The sequence below is a fragment of the Asparagus officinalis genome, chromosome 8 (assembly GCF_001876935.1).
Source record: "Asparagus officinalis chromosome 8, Aspof.V1, whole genome shotgun sequence".
NCBI lineage: Eukaryota > Viridiplantae > Streptophyta > Magnoliopsida > Asparagales > Asparagaceae > Asparagus > Asparagus officinalis.
In genome coordinates, this window is record NC_033801.1 from 2,838,393 (window position 1) to 2,860,999 (window position 22,607).

The 22,607-nt window shown below is 41.0% G+C and overlaps 1 protein-coding gene across 1 annotated transcript in view; it reads right to left on the reverse strand.

The window, feature by feature from the left end:
* Positions 7,875-22,607, reverse strand: part of LOC109851573 (truncated transcription factor CAULIFLOWER A-like) — a 28,883-nt gene continuing 14,150 nt past the window's right edge. Inside the window, exons 2-7 of the mRNA XM_020421779.1 lie at positions 17,537-17,612; positions 10,151-10,212; positions 9,842-9,941; positions 8,973-9,014; positions 8,465-8,601; positions 7,875-8,271 (exon numbers count right to left, since the gene is read on the reverse strand). Coding sequence (XP_020277368.1) covers positions 8,178-8,271; positions 8,465-8,601; positions 8,973-9,014; positions 9,842-9,941; positions 10,151-10,212; positions 17,537-17,612 — 511 coding nt within the window. The 3' untranslated portion in view covers positions 7,875-8,177. The remainder of the gene's footprint in view (positions 8,272-8,464; positions 8,602-8,972; positions 9,015-9,841; positions 9,942-10,150; positions 10,213-17,536; positions 17,613-22,607) is intronic.

The window sequence follows — 22,607 nt, forward strand, 5'->3', positions numbered from 1 at the left end:
GTCTCGCATGGCGAGACAGAGAATACTGTCTCGCCTGCGAGACAGTAAAGACTGTCTCGCGTGCGAGACAGTAAAGACTGTCTTGCGTGCGAGACAACCCATACTTGTGTTCTTCTGCCCTTTTTTTGAGCTGTATTCGGATATCTCTCAGCATTTTTTGATGCCTACAGTAACTACCCCCTTAATCCGCTCCTAAGTGGGGCGGAAATCCCTCAGAACGTAGGATAAACGGTTTTGAGGTCGTTCAACTTGTGTTTGAATAAGTCAAACGCCTAAATTGGCGTTCTGGACCTTAACTCTGCGTCATAAAGATGAGACGCAGAGTTAAATCTCTGCTAGAGATTGGAAACGCACAAGCCGCACGCGTTCTGTAAATTGGAGACACACAGTTGGGACGTAGAGATGGATTCTGTGTTTTGACATCTGAGACGCAGAGATGAACTCTGCGTTTTGGCATCTGAGAAGCAGAGGTGAACTCTGCGTTTTGGCATCTGAGACGCAGAGATGAACTCTACGTTTTGGCATCTGAGACACAGAGGTGAACTCTCCGTTTTGGCATCTGAGACGCAGAGGTGAACTCTGTGTTTTGGACCTGGAACGCAGAGTTGGGTTCTGCATGAACTCTGCGTTTCGAGTTTGGAACGCAGCTACGGCCTCTGCGTTTTGAATCTGGAACGCAGCCACGACCTCTGCGTTTTGAGTTTAGAACGCGGGAACGACCTCTTCGTTTTGAATATTGGATGCAAAGGTGAGACTTAGGTGGGCTCGGCGAGTTTCAGGCTAAGTCCGATGTTCTGACGAAGTCCAGTCTTGCAGACGGACTTCAGAACATAACTTGCTGCGAAGAACATGTCATAACTTTCAAACCATAAGTCGGAATTGGACGAATTATATATGAAAATCGGCTATCTCGACGAGACGGAGTCATCCGAACCTAGCCAAAGGCTTCGGTTCACTTCCTCCATTTCACCAAATTCCTTACGGTTTGAGAGATATATGCGAGTCGTCAGATTGTAACTCCCGATGTTGATTGTGAAGGCTGTTGAATTGGGGCTTTCATTAGTTGTTATGAAGGTCGTCAGATTGTAACCTTCTACGTGAAAGTCCTCAAATTGTAGCTTTCTGAAAGTCGTCAGATTGTAACTTCCATCATCGGTGTTTGATGGGGGATTAACTATCTATTGTGATTTTTAGACAGCCTACAGACTCTTCGTTCAGACAATGGTGGAGAGTACAAGAGTGATCCATTTCTGTAGTTTTGTCGGGATCACGGCATTAGAAGACATTTCACAGTTAGAGAGACACCGCAACAGAATGGGGGTGGCAGAGAGGCTGAACCGTACCTTGCTGGAGAAGGTGCGATGTATGATGACGCAGAGTGGATTGGCTAGATCTTTTTGGGCCGAGGCGTTAGTTTATGAGAGCCATCTCATTAACAGGTTGCCGTGCACTGCGATAGAGGGGAAGACTCCTTTGGAGCGTTGGTCTGGTTCTGTGGCTCGTGATTATGAGACTCTTCGGATTTTTGGGTGTCCAGCTTATTTCCATGTTAATGATGGGAAGTTGAATCCGAGAGCGAGGAAGGCTATCTTTGTGGGATTTAGAGAAGGTGTAAAAGGCTTCAAATTATGGGATCCACAAGACAAGAAGATGATCATTAGCAGAGATGTCACATTCGATGAGGCGTACATGATGAAGCCTCGAGTTCCTCAGCAGGTGGAGGAAGATCAGACAGGAGGGATATTGCAGCAGGTGGAGGAAGATCAGTCAGGAGGGATATTGCAGCAGGTGGAGGATGATGTGACTCCACCCACTCCTGTTAGCACTGTTCTCATAGAGACTCCTACAGAGGTGACACGGGAAGGAGTTGAGATGACAGTCGGGCATGTGGGGGATACAGTGGATGGTGAGGCTCAGGAGCAGGGTCATGCTCAGGGGTCCATTGTAGCAGATAGACCGAGGAGAGAGATTCGTCGGCCAGCGAGATATGATGATGTCATGGTGGCATATGCTTTATCGGTGGAGGTCGTTGATGATCTTATTCCTGCCACATTCAGGGAGGCAGAGTCCAGCCCTGATTCCATTAGGTGGAGGAATGCTATGGAGGAGGAGATGCAATCTCTTCAGAAGAACGACACTTGGGAACTTGCACAGGTACCTAAGGGTAAGAAAGCTATTGGTTGCAAGTGGGTGTATGCTAAGAAGGAGGGATCTTCTATTAGGGACATTCGGTTCAAGGCCAGATTGGTTGCCAAGAGATATGCACAGCTTGAGGGCATTGATTACAGCGAGGTGTTTTCACCCGTTGTAAAGCATTCGTCGATTCGGATACTATTGGCATTGGTGGCACAACTGGACTTAGATTTGGTCCAAATTTACGTGAAGACGGCCTTTCTACATGGAGACTTAGATGAGGAGATCTACATGACACAGCCTATGGGGTTTAAAGCTGCAGGAAGAGAAGACTTGGTGTGCAAATTGAAGAAATCTCTTTATGGACTGAAACAATCACTGCGACAGTGGTACAAGAGATTTGATAGCTTTATGATTGGCCGAGGGTACACGAGGAGCCCTTATGACCCGTGTGTTTATATGTGCAAACTACAGGATGGTGAGCACATTTATTTGTTATTGTATGTTGATGATATGCTCATAGCTTCCAGGAACACTTCAGCTATTGGGAAATTGAAAAAGGAGCTGTCATCTGAATTTGAGATGAAGGACCAGGGAGAGGCTAAGAAGATATTGGGTATGGAGATTGAACGAGACAGGGTGAAGGGGAGATTGAAGCTTACACAGAAGAGTTACTTGCAGAAGATTCTGAAGAAATTCAGTTTTGAGGGTAATACCAAGGTGGTGAGTACTCCATTAGCTCCCCACTTTAAGCTTTCAACTTTGATGTCACCAGTTTCAGTGGAGGATATGGACTACATGTCCAAGGTTCCATACGCCAGCGCAGTGGGTAGCTTGATGTATGCTATGGTGTGTACTAGTTCAGATTTGTCACAGGCCGTGAGCATGGTATCTAGGTACATGCACAACCCCGGAAAGGGGCATTGGGAGGCCGTGAAGTGGATTCTACTGTATATTAAGGGTACCGTGGATATTGGGTTGATATTTGCGAAGAATGATGAGACAGTACAGGATTGTATTGGTTACGTGGATTCAGATTATGCCGGAGATCTTGACAAGCGTCGGTCCACTAAAGGTTATGTTTTTACATTGTCTAGTGCACCAGTGTGTTGGAGGTGTACTCTTCAGTCTACAGTGGCGCTCTCTACTACGGAGGCGGAATATATGGCGGTGACTGAAGCAGTAAAGGAGGCTTTGTGGCTACATGGCTTGTTGGATGATTTGGGGATTGCACAGGAGACCATTCAGGTACATTGTGATAGTATGTCAGCTATCTATTTGGCTAAGAACCAAGTCTACCATGCACGTACGAAGCACATTGATGTCAGATTTTACTTTGTACGTGATGTATTGGATGATGGTGATGTCACGTTAGAGAAGGTCCACACTAAGGACAATCATGCTGATATGTTGACCAAAGTCGTGCCAGGTGTGAAGTTTGGTCACTGTTTGAAATTGTTGAATATTCTTCATTGTTGAGGCCGTTGGCGTCCATTTGGATGAACTACGTTCGGCTTGATTCCTTGGGCAAGAGGATACGTAGGCAGTCTTGCAGATGCAGCCGCTGGGTCGGTCGACCGACGTACTATCTGGAATTTTGGTTGGCTTCTGGATGGAGGGCGGTCGACCGGTCCGGTCGACCGACATGGATCGCGGTCGACCGGTCCGGTCGACCGACGCTGCGGGTTTCAGTTGGGTTCTGTTTCCAGACCCGTTTCGTTTGTGAGTTGTATTTAAACCCTAAAATCGATTCTAGGGTTAAGCTTGGGCGATTTTAAGCTGCTGAAAGGGGATTTTTAGGGCTTCTATTGTTGGAGTCTATTGGAGAGATCAAGTGGTCTTGTTTGAGGGTTTTGGGTAAGATTTGTAACCCTAATTTGTATTCTCCTTTGATTTCATTAGTAAAGCTTCCCCCTCCTTGCCCCGTGGACGTAGGCACATTGCCGAACCACGTATATCTTGTGTTCTTACTGTGATTGGTAGCTTATGATCTCTTGTGGTCTACTATTGTTCTTGTGTGTGCTTTTGATTTGTCTATTTGGGGCTTCCGCGGCGCACAACAAGAAATACTATTGTTTTCTATTAAAAGAGGTTGGACAAACAATTTTCCACGGAAAAATCAGAAATTCCGGAGTCCATTCCAGAAATTGAGGAGAAATTTAGCATAGAATATGTTCACTAAACAACCCATTAAAAAATATATATGACAATCAAAACAGTCAAATGGTAGGTGTAAGGAAAAATGTTCATCATACAGTTTAGCACATCATCCACCCATAATTTAAAGTCAATCATTTTATGCTGATTCTTCAAACCGTCCCCACTTAAGCATTTTAAATACGCATTATTGAAAAGGGTCATTAACCAAATTCTCCCTCAGTTCTAACTCCCTAAAATCATTTCTTTCCTGACTTTTCCCACAACAATAAAACTCTACTACACTATTAGTGTTGAGGATCTACGTTGTCGTTTGGCTCAGAAACCTGCTCAACCAGTCCTCGTTCTCCTCTCTCGTGCACCACCAAGGACCAAAAGGGGAGATCGCCGATCTCCTTCACCAGTTACTCACAAAGGGGGTCGCACAAAGGGGGTGAGAGCACAAAGCTCTCAGGAGCACAAAACTCACAGAAGGAGGGAGATCGCACACAGTAGAGGAGAGCTCAAGTTGTTGGCTCAGAAGTCTGCACAAATCAGTCACTGTTCTCTCTCCAGTGCACCACCAAGAAACCAAGGGAAGCTCGGGTACGGGTCTGGCCCTCAAGAGACCCACAGCGGTGAAAGGGAGGGTTCGCACAAAGCTCACAGGAGCACAAAGCTCTCCGGAAAGGAGATCGCACAAAGGGGAGGAGCACCAAGCTCTAATCTCATCACCGTCTCTACTTCCTCTTCATCCCTCTCCAGAGCTACTACCAACCCATTACCCATATATAGGGATGGGGGCAGCCGACAAGGGAGAGGAGCTAGGGAAGAAAACGAAGGAGTGAGCCGACCTACGGATGGGAGCTCACAAGCGGCGGCCATCAAATCACAGAGATCGGAGGGGATTTAGAGATATCGGGTAGGAGAAGAAAATAAGAGGGGCTAGGGCAAAAGTCTTGGGGAGCTGGGCCTATAGAGTAACGGGCCAACTTATTGGGCCAACAAAAAACAACAATCTCCACCTTTGGCCCAAGGTAGTGCACAGAGGAAAAACACGGAACTGCAGGACTCATCATCGCCAAATTATTACCTGTATAATCACAAAGAAGATACAAGCAATGGAAGAGAATACACTAAAAATAGCAACAATCTCCACCTTTGGCCCAAGGTAGTGCACATAGGAAAAACACGGAACTGCAGGACTCATCATCGCCAAATTATTACTTGTATGATCACAAAGAAGATACAAGCAATGGAAGAGAATACACAAAGTAAACTCAGATCACAAAGATCGGGGTAAGATCACCAAGCATACCAAGTCCACAAAGGACCGAACTCTACCAAACGGTCATCGAGTTCAAAGAGAAAAATCACAAAGCTACTAACAAGCACAAAGCAAGTTAATAGACCACAAAGCAAAGGGAGAAAATTACCCAAGCACAAAGCAAAAAACACAAAGCAGGTTAATAGGCCACAAAGGCAACACACAAAGCATGCCGAGTCCACAAAGGACCGAACTCTACCAAACGGTCATCGAGTTCAAAGGGAAAAATCATTCAAATCATGCATGCTATCTATCTCATGCATATCATGCTCCACCTCATTAGGAATAACATCATCTTGATTTTCAATAATTATTTCATCAGGATGTGATTCATGTTGATTAATAATAGGCATTTGCTCCACCTCATTTGGAGCATCATTTTCAGAAATAGGGATAGGTAAAGGTAAACTAGGAAATTCATAAACAACATCTCTTCTTATCACAGAGTTAACAGAATCAAGCACAGGTTCAGCATGACAAACATACAAGTTATTTTGTTTTTCAGCAGAAAACATAACAAGAGACCCTTTTAGAATTTTCATAACCCCTTTACCCCATTTTCCCTCCAAACCATCATTTTCTAGAGATGCACAAGAAATCAAGTTATAACATAAATCAGGAACATGCCTAACATCCTTCAAAGTAAACACAGAACCAGAAGAAAACCTAAGGCATACATCACCAGTTCCTAAAACATTACATTTCTTTTCATTTGCCATTGACACAAAGCCATTCTCTATTTTCTTGTAGTTTGAAAACAAGTTTTTAAAAGGAGTCATATGAAAAGTACAACCAGAGTCTACCAACCAATCTGATTGACACAAAGAATCAGATAACACAGAGTTCAGATATGCATAATCACACAGATTATAAATCATGAAAATTTCACCTATTTCGTCCTCATAGACAGCCATATTAGTCTGATCATTTTGTTGATTTTTCCTAGGTTTAGGACAATCTCTAATAAAGTGACCGTTTTCATGACAGTTATAACATTTTCTAACTTTAGATCTACCCATTCCATTTTCGAATTGTTTCCTACTTGATTCCCCATTACTAGCATTCTTTTGGTTATTAGACCTATTCTGAGGCCTACCCCTCACATGCATAACCTCATCAGAATTTTTATTTTCCCCAGAATGTTTTAAATCTAATTCCTTACTCTTAAGACCATTGACCACAACATCAAGGGTAACCTCATCTCTACCATATTTAATAGCAGATTTCACATCAACAGTGGTATCAGAGCTCAAGTTGTTGGCTCAGAAGTCTGCACAAATCAGTCATTGTTCTCTCTCCAGTGCACCACCAAGAAACCAAGGGAAGCTCGGGTACGGGTCTGGCCCTCAAGAGACCCACAGCGGTGAAAGGGAGGGTTCGCACAAAGCTCACAGGAGCACAAAGCTCTCCGGAAAGGAGATCGCACAAAGGGGAGGAGCACCAAGCTCTAATCTCATCACCGTCTCTACTTCCTCTTCATCCCTCTCCAGAGCTACTACCAACCCATTACCCATATATAGGGATGGGGGCAGCCGACAAGGGAGAGGAGCTAGGGAAGAAAACGAAGGAGTGAGCCGACCTACGGATGGGAGCTCACAAGCGGCGGCCATCAAATCACAGAGATCGGAGGGGATTTAGAGATATCGGGTAGGAGAAGAAAATAAGAGGGGCTAGGGCAAAAGTCTTGGGGAGCTGGGCCTATAGAGTAACGGGCCAACTTATTGGGCCAACAAAAAACAACAATTAGATCCTCTTCCTCCAAAATTTTCCCCTTACTCGCTCAGAGAAAGAGAAATTTACTGATTTGAAACCTTTGCATGCTGGCAAATGTCACATACTGTAGACGGAATCCTCGAAAACGACATCCTTTTCCTGTAACAGAAGTTGGCACAGTTTGACATGCAGTCATGCATCCTTCACTTGAAGCCATCATAAGCATCGCTTGCTAAGAAGCCCTAAAGCTTATAGTCCCAAGGTAAGAACTCCTGATTATTAGCCAAAAGCTAACTAAAATACATATTCATAACTAAATGAAAGAGTAAACAGGACAACTTCGTACAATTTTTTTTTTCTTTTTTTTACAAATGACCTTACATTGTTTTCTAAATTGTAAGATTTGGTAATATGCAAGACATTAAACTTTATGTCCTATGAACAATCGCCTTGTTTAAAAGCAATAGAGCTTAAGCCGGCACTATCAATTGTACAAAAAACTGGATATTCGTAATTTCCAAGTTTTTTTTATAAGGTAAAGAATCAGCAGATGGTATTAAACGCGTTACAAAACACATTATATATAGTCATTATCAATATATTACCATTTTTTCAATAGTTCAATAGAACAAAGCACGCAAACGGGACAGATAGGAACCGATGTTTAGAAATACAAACGTATTAATACATAGATCACACACAAATATCCTGTTTGTCTGTAGGAAACTGGGAACGACCAAATCCAAACAGAGTTTTTGGCTCCGAAACCGAGGCTTTATTCGAAGCACACGAAGTTAAGCCAGATGAGGCCGTACAGTTATCACTTGGTAGAGATCATAAAAGCCTTATAAAATTATGCCAATAGTATCTAAGCCCTCCAAAGAGCCCAGTTCTGCATAAAATTACTCTCTGGGAGAGTGCTCCTCGGTCCGGCTGCTTCATCAGAAGCAAGGTGATGAAACCTATTTAAAGTTACTTTGTTAGAAACAGAATAGGCTGAGAATCAATAACGTTTTACGCTTGAGGAAATGTATAGAAACATAACATGCTGCATGCCAAAATAAATTGAGAGCAAAAACGTTAGCAAAAACAACAGAAAAAAAAAACTGAACCCTCATGTTGTAAATTAGTGAAATAGAAAAGAAAGAAATGTACCCTATTTCGAGAATTGGTTCAGCGTCCACGGCATAGGGCTGAGATGGGTTAGCAGAGAATGGTGCACTGCCTCCAGGTGCATCAGGTACTTCACAAAATCCTTTGGTGTTTCTCTCAGAGCTATCTGCTGCCTCAAGCTAAAAACATTAAATATATCAGTGCAATTACCACAAAATAATAAGCCTTACATTCTCGCACAAACTCCATTATGATCCTTACGTTCTCACGCAAACATCATTATATAGACGCTTTTATATGTTCATGGGATACACAATACTGAACTGTGTTTATGTCATGGAAATTGATAATAGTCAAAGAGGCAAACGAGGCCGAAAAAACATATAAAACCATTCATGTGCTAGGAGAAGGCAAGATTATACTTCTGAGATTAAGAGGTTTTCAGCAGTGGTACCAGCCTGAATAACTATGCATGATAACATAATTCCTAAATGATTTCACTTCTCCTCAGAAAGTACGATAGAAGAAAGACATTCAAGGAAATGCATACCTTTTTCTTAAGATCTTCCATCTGATCCATCAGTAGTTGAGTCTGCATAATAGAAACAATATGTCAAAGCTGTATTCTCTTTTCAAATTAAAATTGTTGCTTTCTATTGTTTGAGTTAAGTATCAGGCCTTAGATTAATTCTTGTCAATTCAAACATAGAAGCTTCTATTGCGATAATCCATACTTTTGGCTGTCTTTACTATACACACAACATAATAGATGCCTATTCTTTTTCAATAGATGCCCACTCCACAGAAACAATACCACGACCCTACTACTGATCCAATTATGGCTATCTCCTTAATACAACATACAGTTCAATTTAGTGCATGAATTCTTGTACAGCATACCATTAATACTGAAATCAGTATCTTGAACCCTGTGATTCTACCGCATCTAGATAGCATACTGCCCCTACATGTATATGCGTGATGCATGTTTACACATATGGCATCTAATTTTAGCCATAATATCACGTTCCTGATAGAAATAGCGTGTGACAAAACACAGAGCAGTTACAATTGAAATGTGGTCAAAAGGATGAAATATCTCACATGTCTACACATATAGAAAGTAATATAGAATGAAAGCGAAGGAGAATTTTTCATTTTTAGAATGTAGTATAGTAAGCCAAACCTTTGGATGTCATGTTATGTTCCTCATAAGTTTCTAAATACCTATACTCACCGAAATTCTGCTTGAAATCACATAAATCCAACTCAATTTAGAATTTTACTTCAAAGAGGAAATATTTGGCGAGCCTCTTAAGTTATTTCAGGAGTGAATATTTTTCAGTTTTAGAATGCACTATAGTAAGCCAGCAATATGAATAAAAGGAAAATAATACAGGAGACAAAATTTTACATTACCTTCCTCTTCCTGGTTTGTGACAGAGCGGATTCAAGTTGTCGTTCCAATTTCTGTACTTGTCTTAAACTTAAAAGTCCAAGATCTTCTCCAAGCAAGTGCCTGTTGAAAATAATGTAGTCAATATCCCACATTAAGATCAATATTTGGTACGCCATATACCTTGTGAGTATATCTGCAGCTACTATATATAAAAGCTTTTTTAAGTAACAAACTCTTACAATAACTACCGCTAACATAGTGCTTCAGGGATTTGCCAATAACACTTAAAAGGTTATGCTATGGGTCTACTTGTATCAGAAAACGCATACCTCTGGGTCCTCTCTAGAGAAGCACACTGTCCTTTCAATCTGGAGAACTCCTGGTACCAATTCTGCATTTGGAAAAAAAATAATAATAAAATAAAAACAATACTAATAAGATGTGTAATCAAAATTTAAGAGATACCAGTTATTCACCAGATGATTTGGACAAAATGATTGATGAGATTAACTTATTTTGCATGAGGGTAACGAAAGATACCAAGAGAGTATGATGATTCTTCTAGAATAACATACCATGGGTGATTCATCATTTTTAGGAAAAGTAAATTTAGATTACGATGTTTCTCACAAAAAAAATGGATCCCTAATCACAAATTCAAAATATAATCAAAAGGATTTGATAACCACCATAAAATTGAATTACGAAACAAAACATTAGGGATAACATGATATTAGATCCAGTTAGGTTACATGAATAAAGAATATTAGGGAGCTGGGCGGCCCAATAGGTCACATGGCAAAGCCGTGCAGCTCCCTCGTGGGGGACCAGAGTTCCATTCCTGCGAGCGCCAAAGGCGTTATCAAGAAATATATATATTAGGGAGCCGACCATAAGTAGTTGGCTTCTCGTTTTGTCATGATCAACGAGGCAAACTGTCTGGAATCTCAGAGAGTTAAACATCATATTCTGAAAAACATTGGACTAAATTTGAAAATAATTTCACAACTTAGGCCACATCTTTGGTATCTCAAAAACAACTCTCAGACGCAAACCGATAAAAGTTCACATTAAGTATATATTGCAAGACATGGGCATGAAGGTTGTGTTCTGACATGCACATGGAGCATCGAACACTATAATCACCTAAAAATTCATAACATAAGGATATGTGTAGATATTTCCTCTGCATGAACCTGTGTCTGACTCACGAGAGTATAAAGTGCTCATTGCAAACTGCTATTCATATATGAACTAACCCAATTTAGGATTGTGATGTTTACACAATTTTATTTCATTTTTTTTCTCACATGCAGACTTTCTGTTTGATAAGTTGACATTCATACAATCGCTCAAAAATACATCTTTTATGAAAAAGAACAAGAATTACAACTAAATTAAGATCTTTGGAATAAATTTAAACGTAGCAACGGACATGCATTAAGCCATCATGAGGGAAGATGAAGATGAAACTGTTGATGCTTTGCAATTCGAAAAAGAATGACCTTGCAAACTCTTGAGTACTATTTGCTCATAAAATTGGGTTTTCTTTGAAACTAAATTATTATAATGGCAATATCAAGAGAAATAAAGAAAACATAGAACATGAAATTGAGCGTGTAATTTGAGAAATGGGGTTGAGCACTTACTCATCAGATAATGAGGCGGAGAGAAAATGGAATCTTACTTTTGTTTTTTCATTAGAATAATTTGGTTGTAAATTTTCCCACCAAAAATTTTCCATTTCTCCGTAAAGAGGTTTGCGGCCGCTGGACTCTGGATTTCCTATTATTAACGGGTTTGGGCAGAGAAATTTCCGGGTAACGTACCCGAAAAGTCCTCCAATATTTTATATTTTCATAATCACCCCTTCAATGTAACTCTACGTTTAATGTAATTCAAAATCTCCTCATTTTAACAGAAAAGGGGAGTTAGCACTAAATCTTCGCATTTAATATATGATGAATAAATTTACATAAAAGATGTTTTTTAAATTGTAGTATTAACTAAATCTCCACTATTTTTTGATGAATAACTAAATCTTCACTTTAATTTTTTTACTTTTAACTTATGCATCTCACATTGTATGAACTTTTTTTGATGAATAACTAAATCTCCTATTTTAATATATAATGTGAGATGCATATGTTTAAGGATTCACAAATGAGTATACTCTCACATTGGGTAGGACAAGAAAGAGTAATGTACATATAAAAGAGGATTGTCATGTCAAAACTTTTGATTTTCATTTTTCCCCTTTTAGATTTGATAATTCTCAAATATGTCATTGGTTGTAATTAATCATTCACTAATTATCTATAACCTCTTATTCATTATGCATTTGCTCACTTTTTTGAAACCTTTGGTCATACTATTATTTTATTATTTAAGTATGTTATATCATAGAAAATTTAAAATGTATCCCTACTTTGTCTTCACATAATATTTAAAATTCTAGAAAAGTTAAAAATAAGAAAAATGCATTAGGCTTATGCCTTATGCCTTTGAGCTTCACCTCTTATGGAGGACTACATATTATGTCTCATCTTATTAGCCTTTTAAAAGTATGATAATAGCATGAAAAATAATTTTTATTTATTGTAATTGTAATAGTATTAATAGTATAATGATTTTAATACTATTTTTTAAATTAATAAATTATAATTATACAATTTAGTAAATTATTTACTTATAGTATAATAAACTAATTAGTAAATTAAAATGTAAATACTAATAGTATTATAAATATGCTACGTATAATACTGTTATATTTAAATGAGAAAAAATTATTTAATATATGATGATTATTTTAATAAATTATGAATAAATTATATAAATTATAATAATTATCCAAACTATAATAATTAATCATACAGTTCTTTATACATAGTTTTATCATATAATTTATTCATTTAAACAAAATTATAATTGTTCAAAATTTATATTGCTATGCAAGTTATTTTATTATTTTGCAACCAACAAAAAAATTGAAAAACATAAAACAAAATAAGTATGCTTTGTTTTCGTGCAAAGCACGTGCACTATAATAGTGATTTAAATAAGAGTTAATATTAATATCTAACAACTTAAGCTTTTTGGTTAAAAATTGAGTCTAGTCTCTATTGAAGAAGCCAAAGTTGTGGCCCAAGTAAAACTAAAGCTCAATGTAAAGTCTGAAGGTGTTGAGAGGTTGACTAAGGTTTTTAGTTAAAATTGATTTCTAGTCTCAATTTAAGGCCTATTATCTCACCTGTTGTGCGCGGCGGCCAAACCAATGGGTGCCGAGAACAAATACCAATGCCGAGAGGAGAGACCAAACAATCCAAAATAGCGTCACAAACACTAATAAACGAATTTTATGTGTTTCGGAAAGTTACCTACGTCCACAGGGCAAGAAGGAGATGAGTTTTCACTAATAGAGAAGAAGAATGCAAATAGAGATTACAAACCCACAAACTAATCTCTCACACAAAGCTCTCAATCTCTCAAACAAAACCCTAACCAATAGCTCCAAAAAAGGCTCTTTTCTGTGCTCTAAATATCCTCAATACTACTCTCCCAAAGCCCTAAATCATGTTTGGTATTTATACCAAACTCAAAACCAAATCAGAACAGGAAACCAAATTCTGGGCCTGACCTGATTGGCGGTCGATCACACAAAGCTCGCGGTCGATCGCGACTAACGACAGAACCCAGAAAACAATTACAGGGTTTGACGGTCGACCGTGGCAATCAACCACTACCAACTCCAGAGCCTCAGAATCGATTACAGGGTTTGGCGGTCGACCATGGCAGTCGACCGCGACGGTCGACCGCACCAAATCCAAAATCAATCCCTGAGCTGTTCACATTTTTTGTCGACCGGCCTAGCCTCGCAGTCGACCGAACGTCACCAAAAATGTTTTCCTGCATCCAAAACCTGTTCTTCTCTAATTTCTTTACCAATTCTACAATTCTCCACCTCGGTGAAGTTTTTCTAAAACTGAGCCGACACTATACCAACCAAACGTCTCACTTGTTACGTCCAGTACGAAGTGGAACAAAACTACAACAACTGACTCAATCCACAACAAGTCAAGACCCAAATGAGAATGCGAATAATCTCCAAATGTCGGTATCAACTCACCAAACCGGCTGTATCATAAAATGACTGCCTACGTATCTTCTTGTCAAAGGAATCAAGTCTCACGTAGTTCGCCAAATGGCCTCCAAAGGACCTCAATCAACGAGAAGAGTTTTCAACCTTTTTCCAACATCACCAACAAATCCGTGACTGATAACTCTCCCAATGGCCCCAAAATGTAATGAACCAAACACCTCTACCTGAGGTGAACCAATGGCCATAACTAAATTCGAACTGTGTCCACCAGCTGTACTCGAATCAATAAACTCATCATCTGCATCCACATCAATATGATCCCTACTCTGTGTCACCTCAGCTGGAATCCCAAACGATGAAGAATGATCTGGAGAATGTGGAGTAGCATCACTCTCCACCCGCTGTGATATCCCAACGATCTGTCCAATACTCTCTACCTATCGAGAGTCAAATATGACATATCTGCTCAGAACGATATCAGAGTCCAACAACTGATAACCAAACGTCTCTAAATCCCAAATGTGCACTCGGATCAAATCTCACATCCTCAATGTGACCATATGCTGAGCAATCAAATATCCAAAGTAACCCAAAATCTGAAGCAGCTCCACCAGATCCGAATACTCCAAACGCAGCAGTCAGCAACCTATGAATAAGATTGCTTCAATATGTCAAAGCCTCAATACCAGAACTCCTCTGCAAACTAATGCTCGACATAAAAACACCAATCCTCCTCCAGAGAGGAATGGCTCATCAAATCTGCCACCTCATCTCGTCGCCCTAATGTTCCGTCTCCAATGAAGTATCTCAAACTTTCGTGAGCTCGACATAAATGCAGAAAAGAACCCCTACCAAAATCAGAATGACGTATTACCTTTCTGCCAATACACTCATTCCACCTATTGTTGAGTACTAGGACTTCACACCAACGTGACTTGGTTGCAACCCACAAATGCCTAGAATAGTCACCAACACAGGAAACCAAATACCTATTACCTCCCAATGATGGCTCTTTGGAAAACCCCCAAATGCATGAATGAACACCACCTAGAAGACCCTTCGCTTGGTGAATAGAAGTGACAAACTCTACATCGGTCTTCTTGCACATACCAATGTGCTCACAGGAATTCAATCTGCAAATCAAAGCACTCCTCAACAATCTATGCGCAGCATCAACAATCAAATATCCCAGCATCAACAAACGTCACAGTCTAGCCAAATCCAAAGAAGTCGTCAACTCTCCACCAATCATCGTGCTCCCAATCAAGTAGTACAAATTCTTCTTTCTAACGCCCTTCATCACAATCAAGGACCCAAATATGACTTTCAAAGATGCATCCTCTAAGATCACCTGATAGTCTGCTGCCTCTAAAACTCCAAGTGAAATGATGTTCTACTTCAACTGTGGAACGAACCTCACTTCATCTAACTCCCGAATCACCCCGTCAAACATCCTAATACGAACGGTACCGATACCACTAATAGGACATTCATGATTATTACCTATGGGCACGATATCCCCTCTTTCTAACTCCTCAAAGTTGGAGAACTAATCCCTTCTAAGGTAAATATGCTAAGAAGCACCCGAATCTAATATCCACTCTGTAGAATCGGCAACACAAACTGATGGTAGTGTAGGGCACGAGTAGCCAAAAGAATCTGAATCTAACATTCACCTCTGAAGCTTGAATAACTTTCTTCTTATTCTTTCCGGCTTAATCTATAAACTTTGGGCATTCGTCTTTCCAATGTCCATCTTTTTTACAAAAGGCACACTGATTCTTACTAACTGCAGGGTGTGCTCCCTTAGACTATGATCTCCTACTACAGTTTGGATTCTTCCCTCTTGCGACCAATGCCCCGCTACTGTATCAATCAAAGTCTCATTATCCTTCTTCTGAAGCTGATAATTCACAAGTGTAGCGGTGACCTCACTATACGAAAGAGATGTTTTTCCATTAATAAGAATAAGAACGATGGTCTCATATTTCTCAACTTGCAAGGAACTCAATAATAACAACATTGTCCTCATCTTCAATCATAACATCTACATTCGCCAAATCCTCAAGAAGCTTCGTGTAGTGGTTTTATGTGATCACCAATGGAGGTCTCTTTCTTCAATTAGTAGCGATAAAGCCTCCTCTTCAAATGCAAGCGATAAAGCCTCTTCAAATGCAAGCGATTTTTCACACTCTTCTTCAAATACTTACTCTCTAGGATCTCCCAAATCTTCTTTACCGAAGTCTCATTGATCACATCATATTTCAAATCTTGTGTTAAACAATACCTAATCACACCACACGTCGTTCGATTCATCTTCTTCCAAACCTTCTCATTAATGTTGTCTGGTATTCCGTCCAACTCCAAAGTATCTTCCAAATTTTGCGCGTTGAGCGCATACAAGACTTCACATCTCCAAAGACCAAAATTGTTAGTGCCGTTAAATTTCTCCACATCTATCTTCATAGAGTAAATATTCAAACTTTGGACGGTCTTCGCGCCAGAAGTACCCTCCACAACTCCTTCTTTCTCGGCCATCTTTCTCAAAGCACTAACAAACCAATACGGAACAAACAAAGAACAGATCCAAACTGAAAAAAGAGATTCTTATACCTCCAAGTGAAACCCTAAGAAGAGCATCTAAAAGATCTCTACCCTACATGACGGAAACGAGAACCACGGTAGCAAAAATCCCACATTTATCACCAACTAAAACCCTTCCTCCACCTTGCCCAAGCGTAGCCAAAGCTCTGATACCACTTGTTGTGCGCGGCGACCAAACCGATGGGGTGCCGAGAATAAATACCAATACCGAGAGAGAAGGCCAAACAATCCAAAATAACGGCACAAACACTAACAAACAAATTTTACGTGGTTCGGTAAGTTGCCTATGCCCACAGGACAAGAAGGGGATGGGTTTTCACTAATAGAGAAGAAGAGTACAGATAGAGATTACAAATCCACAAACTAATATCTCACACAAAGCTCTCAATCTCTCAAATAAAACCCTAACTAATAGCTCCAGAAAAAACTCCTTTCTGTGCTCCAAATATCCCCAATATTGTTCTCCCAAAACCCTAAATCGTGTTTGGTATTTATACCAAACTCAAAACCAAATCAGAACAGGAAACCAAATTCTGGGCCTGACCCGACTGGCGGTCGACCGCACAAAGCTCGCGGTCGACCGCAATAATGACAACCTAGAAAACAGCGGTCGACCGTGGCGGTCGACCGCTACCAACTCCAGAGCCTCAGAATCGATTACAGGGTTTGGCAGTCGGCCGCGGCGGTTAACCGCACCAAATACAGGATCAATCCCTGAGCTGTGCACGTTTCCGGTCAACCGGCCTAGCCTCGCGGTCGACCGAACGTCACCAAAAATATTTCTCTGCTTCCAAAACCTGTTCTTCTCCTATTTCTTCGCCAATTCTACATCACCAATATATAAACCTTCCTTCACAAGAATACCATGAAATTAATTAAAATTTTAAAATCAAAGTATGAAGAGGGTGATTTCCATTTATTAGCAATAAAATTTCCGGACAAGCATATTCACCGTCAAATGATACCAACGAAATATCCCAATGTATTCTTGATCAAGTACGATAACTCAAACCTGAGGTTCATTTCCAGGGCCCGGATCCATAGCTGCATACGTATAACTATAATAATGCTCTATTGTCTTCTGTATGCTGCAAAAGAAATAATTTATCAATGGAAAAAAGTTTGATCACCAGTCACCATTATGATATACTTGATTTGCAGATAATTTCGAAACAAAATATTGTTAACAACACAGCTAATTAAAAGCCTTATCATAGATATTCAACAAAAGAAAGAGCATAATTAAGCAAGGAGAGAAGATATTTGCTGTAGTTTGAAGTTTGGGGGTTTAAATGTGTATTCAGCTATACAATGGAGCCAAGCTTGTTGCTCTGGCAAATTCATCAGAAGTAAGACCCCTTTGGATCAAATGGACCCATGAACATCATCTAAGGGGACAAAATATCTAGAATGTACGAAAGAAAAATGGAGATTCCTGGGCTTGGATGCAAATGCCAATAAGTACTAGAGACATGGCAATTGCTTTATGGGGTTCTACAGGTAATGACCTAGCTAGCAAACATTCAAAGTTGCTGCAGAGGAGTGAGAATCATAAGTTAATTATGCTCTGCATGATCAGCTCATCCTTGGTCACCAAACTCAGAGTTGGTGCCGAACAGTTTTAATTGGGGGAAGAAAACTTTGCCTAAATGCTCTTTTATCCTATGGCTTGCTGCGTAAAATAGATTATTGACACAATACATGTTAATGAGGATGGGTGTCCTTCAAAGCGACAAGTGTGTGCTATGAAGAATTGGCAAACAGCTAAATAAAACAACCCAAAAATTCAGTCAGGCAGACTGGCGGTCGACCGCGAGTCAGCGGCGGTCGACCGCGAACGTGCACAAGGGTCAGGAAGAGCTGGGAGCTGAAGGCGGTCGCCCGCCACGGTCGACCGCGTGGACCCTGTAGGATTTTTGGGCTCTGTCGTTTGGTTCGATCGACCGTCGCGGTCGACCATGAGTTTCCTATAGCTGATTTGTTCTCTGTCGGGACTGTTTGGGGCTGGGCTTTGGGTTTTCAACCCGGTTCGTTTTGGAGCTGATATATAACTCTAATCCTGATTAGTTAGGTTTAACCAAGGACGATTTTGAGCAGTCTTTTGGAGAGGATTGATGCATCCAATTGTGAGAGATTTGTGAGAGATCTAGAGCTTTATTTTAGGGTTTGATCGGTGAGATTTGTAACTCTATTTGTATTCTCTTGATTTCTAATAGTAAGAACTCCCCCCCCCCCCTCCTTGCCCCGTGGACATAGGCAACTTGCCGAACCACGTTAAACTCGTTGTTCTTGCTGTGATTGTGATTTGCTTATTGGTTGTGATTTATCTCGAGTTATTATTCGTGTCGCTTCGAGAACTTCCGCCGCGCACAACAATTGGTATCAGAGATTCGGGTTGGACTTGGGAACTTGTTCGAAGGATTCGATGTTGGATTCTTAATTATTTGAAGAGTTAGATCGACAACATGGGAGAATCAAGCACATCAAGTTCGTCTCTTACGAAGACGATACATAGTTTGAGCATCAATAATATGAAGATTGATGTTCCAAAGTTCGACGACAAGATCAATTTCGGTTTGTGGAGGTGCCAAGTGATGGATGTGTTGGACGCTCAAAACTTGGAAGAGACTCTTGAGTTGCAAGAGAAACCTGCTGATATGGAAGAAAAGGTTTGGAAGAAGATAAATAGTAGGGCGTTTGGAGTTATTCGGCCATGCTTGACGCCGGATCTTATTTATAATGTGATGATGTGGGAAACACTCAATGAAAAGTATCTTACTAAGAGCATTGAGAATCGGCTTCACTTGAAGAAGAGGTTTTACTAGTCCAAGATGAAGATGGGAGTTTTCATCAGGGAGCATGTTAACAACTTCACGAAGCTACTTTCAGACATGGCCAATATGGATATCATGATTGAGGATGAAGACAAGGCGTTGCTACTTTTGTGTTCGTTGCCTGAGGATGATTATGGTACTTTTATCCTAACTATGATTAATGAAAGAACTACTGTTAGTTACAAGGAGGTGACCTCAGCGTTGGTGAATTATGAGTTGAGGAAGAGTGTTAATGAACACTCCGAGAAGACATCGGGAGATGCATTAGTAGTTCATGGTCGTGGTTCAAACCGAAGCAGGAGGTCGCAGTCTAGAGGTGCACATCGTGGGATTCGTAGGAATCAGTGTGCTTTTTGTAAAGAGAATGGACATTGAAAAGTTGAATGTCCAAAGTTAGATCGAGCCAAGAAGAATAAGGGGAAAACTGTACAAGCTTCAGAGGTGAATGTTGTCAAGACTAGTGGTAACAATTCGGATTCGGATTCTTCAGGCTATTCATTGTCTGCACTGCCGTTAGTTTGTGTTGCCAACTCTACAGAGTGGATGTTGGATTCGGGTGCTTCTTACCACGTTTGTCCTAGGAGGGATTTATTCTTCAGCTTTCAGAAGTTGGAAAGAGAGGATGTTGTGCTCTTGGATAATGGACATGCATGCTCTATTAGTGGTATTGGTACTGTTCGAATTAAGATGAGTGACGGGGTGACTCGGGAGTTGGATGATGTGAGGTTCGTTCCACAATTGAAGATGAACATCATTTCACTTGGAGCTTTGGAGGTAGCAAGCTATAGGGTGACCTTGGTGGATACACGTTTGAAGGTCACATTGGGGTCCATGATTATGATGAAGGGCATCAGAAGGAGTAATTTGTATTATTTGCTTAGAAGCACAGCGATTGATAGAGAGATGACGACTTCATCAGATTCGGCTAGAATGTGGCGTTGTTTGATGCTGGGTTATTTGATTGGTAATACCATGCATAGGTTGTTGAGGAGTGTTTTAACCTGCAATTTGATATCCTGTGAACACATTAGTATGAGCAAGAAGACTGAGGTGGAGTTTGGCACTTCTATCCATCATTCGAGGGGTCTTCTGAGGGGTGTTCATTCAGGCATTCGGGGGGCCTTCTAAGGGAGCATTATTAGGAGGTAATAGGTATGTGGTTTCTGCAGTTAGGAATTGCTCTAGGCATTGGTGGGTTGCAACCAAGTCCCGTTGATGTGAAGTCCTAGAAGCCCGCAACAGATGGAGGAAGTGTGTTGGTAGAAAGGTAACCCGACGTTCTGATTATGGTAGGGGTTCTTTCTTGCGTTTGTGCTGAGCTCACGGCAATAGAAGACACTTCAATGGTGTGGAAATTTTGAGGCGACGAGGCGAGATGGAAGATTTGGGGAGCTGTTCCTTGCTGGAGGAGGATCGACGTTTGATGTCGAGCATTGGCTTTGATGTGCGGGCTACGACATGTTTAGATCATCTTATGCATAGGTTTCCGACTGCTGCATGTAGAGATTTTGGATCTGGTAGAGCTGCTTCAGATTTTGGGTTACGTCGGATGTTTGGCTACCCAGCACTTGGTCACATCGTGGATGTGAGATTTAATCTGATAGCACATTTGGGAGTCAGAGGCGTGTTTGATTATCAAGTATTGGCTTCTGACTTTATTTTGAGCAGGTATGTTATGTTTGACTCTCGGCAGGTGGAGAGTGGTGATCAGATATTTAGGATATCGTAGCGGGTGGAGAGTGATGCTACTCCACGTTAGGTGGAGACTCCAGATCATACTGCATCATTTGGAATTCCAGCTGATGTGATACAGATTAAGAATCATGTTGATTTGGATGCAGATGATAGGTTGATCGATTCGAGTGTAGCTGATAGATGGAGTCTGGATATGGCCATTGATTCATCTCAGGTGGACATGTTTGGATTGTTTCAGTTTGGGGTCATTAGAGGTGCTATCAGCCGTAGACTTGATCATGATGTTGGAGAAGGGTTGCGAACTCTTCTAGTGGATTGAGGCCTTTAGAGGCCATTTGAGTGAACTACGTTCGGCTTGATTCCTTGGGCAAGAGGATACGTATGTAGTTTTTCAGATGCAGCTGGTTTGATCTGTTGATTCAAATGGGGGAGATCACGTTTCAGCTCTAGTTTGGTTCCCGGAGTTGTTGAGGGACTTTTGGATGATTTGGTGTCGGCTCAGTTTTGGTAGAAACATTCGTCGAGGTGGAGAATTGAAGAATTGGTAAACAGCTGAAGAAAACAATCCAGAAATTCAGCCAGGCAGACTGGCGGTCGACCGTGAGTCAGCGGCGGTCGACCGCGAGTCAGCGGCGCGGTCGACCGCGAACGTGCACAAGGGTCAGGAAGAGCTGGGAGCTGAAGGCGGTCGACCGTCACGGTCGACCGCGTGGACCCTGTAGGATTTTTGGGCTCTGTCGTTTGGTTCGGTCAACCGTCACGGTCGACCGTGAGTTTCCTGTAGCTGATTTGTTCTCTATCGAGAGTGTTCGGTCGACCGCCACGGTCAACCGCGATACCTGCGCAGTTGACCGCAGGCTGTTTGGGCTGGGCTTTGGGTTTTCCACCCGGTTCGTTTTGGAGCTGATATATAACTCTAATCCTGATTAGTTAGGGTTAAGTAAGGACGATTTTGAGCAGTCTTTTGTAGAGGATTGCTGCATCCAATTGTGGGAGATTTGTGAGAGATCTAGAGCTTTGTTTTAGGGTTTGATCGGTGAGATTTATAACTCTATTTGTATTCTCTTGATTTCTAATAGTAAGAACTCCCATCCTCCTTGCCTCGTGGACGACGTAGGCAACTTGCCGAACCACGTTAAACTCGTTGTTCTTGCTGTAATTATGATTTGCTTATTGGTTATGATTTATCTCGAATTATTGTTCGTGTCGCTTTGAGAACTTCCGCCGCGCACAACATGCTATGCATGTGAACATTCTACTGAAGACCCAGAGTAATTGGTATGAAATGGTGTAACGGATTGGGGGAGGCTCAAATTCAGAAGTTGCACTTGGCATATAACTCTAGTCATCAACTTGTTGGGGACAGTACTCTTGGTTTTGCTGCTGCTGTGCACAGTATATAGAAAGAAAGAAACCCGTCATCAACTTGTTGGGGACAGTACTCTTGGTTTTGCTGCTGCTGTGCACAGTATATAGAAAGAAAGAAACCCTTGTTGGGGACAGTACTCTTGGTTTTGCTGCTGCTGTGCACAGTATATAGAAAGAAAGAAACCC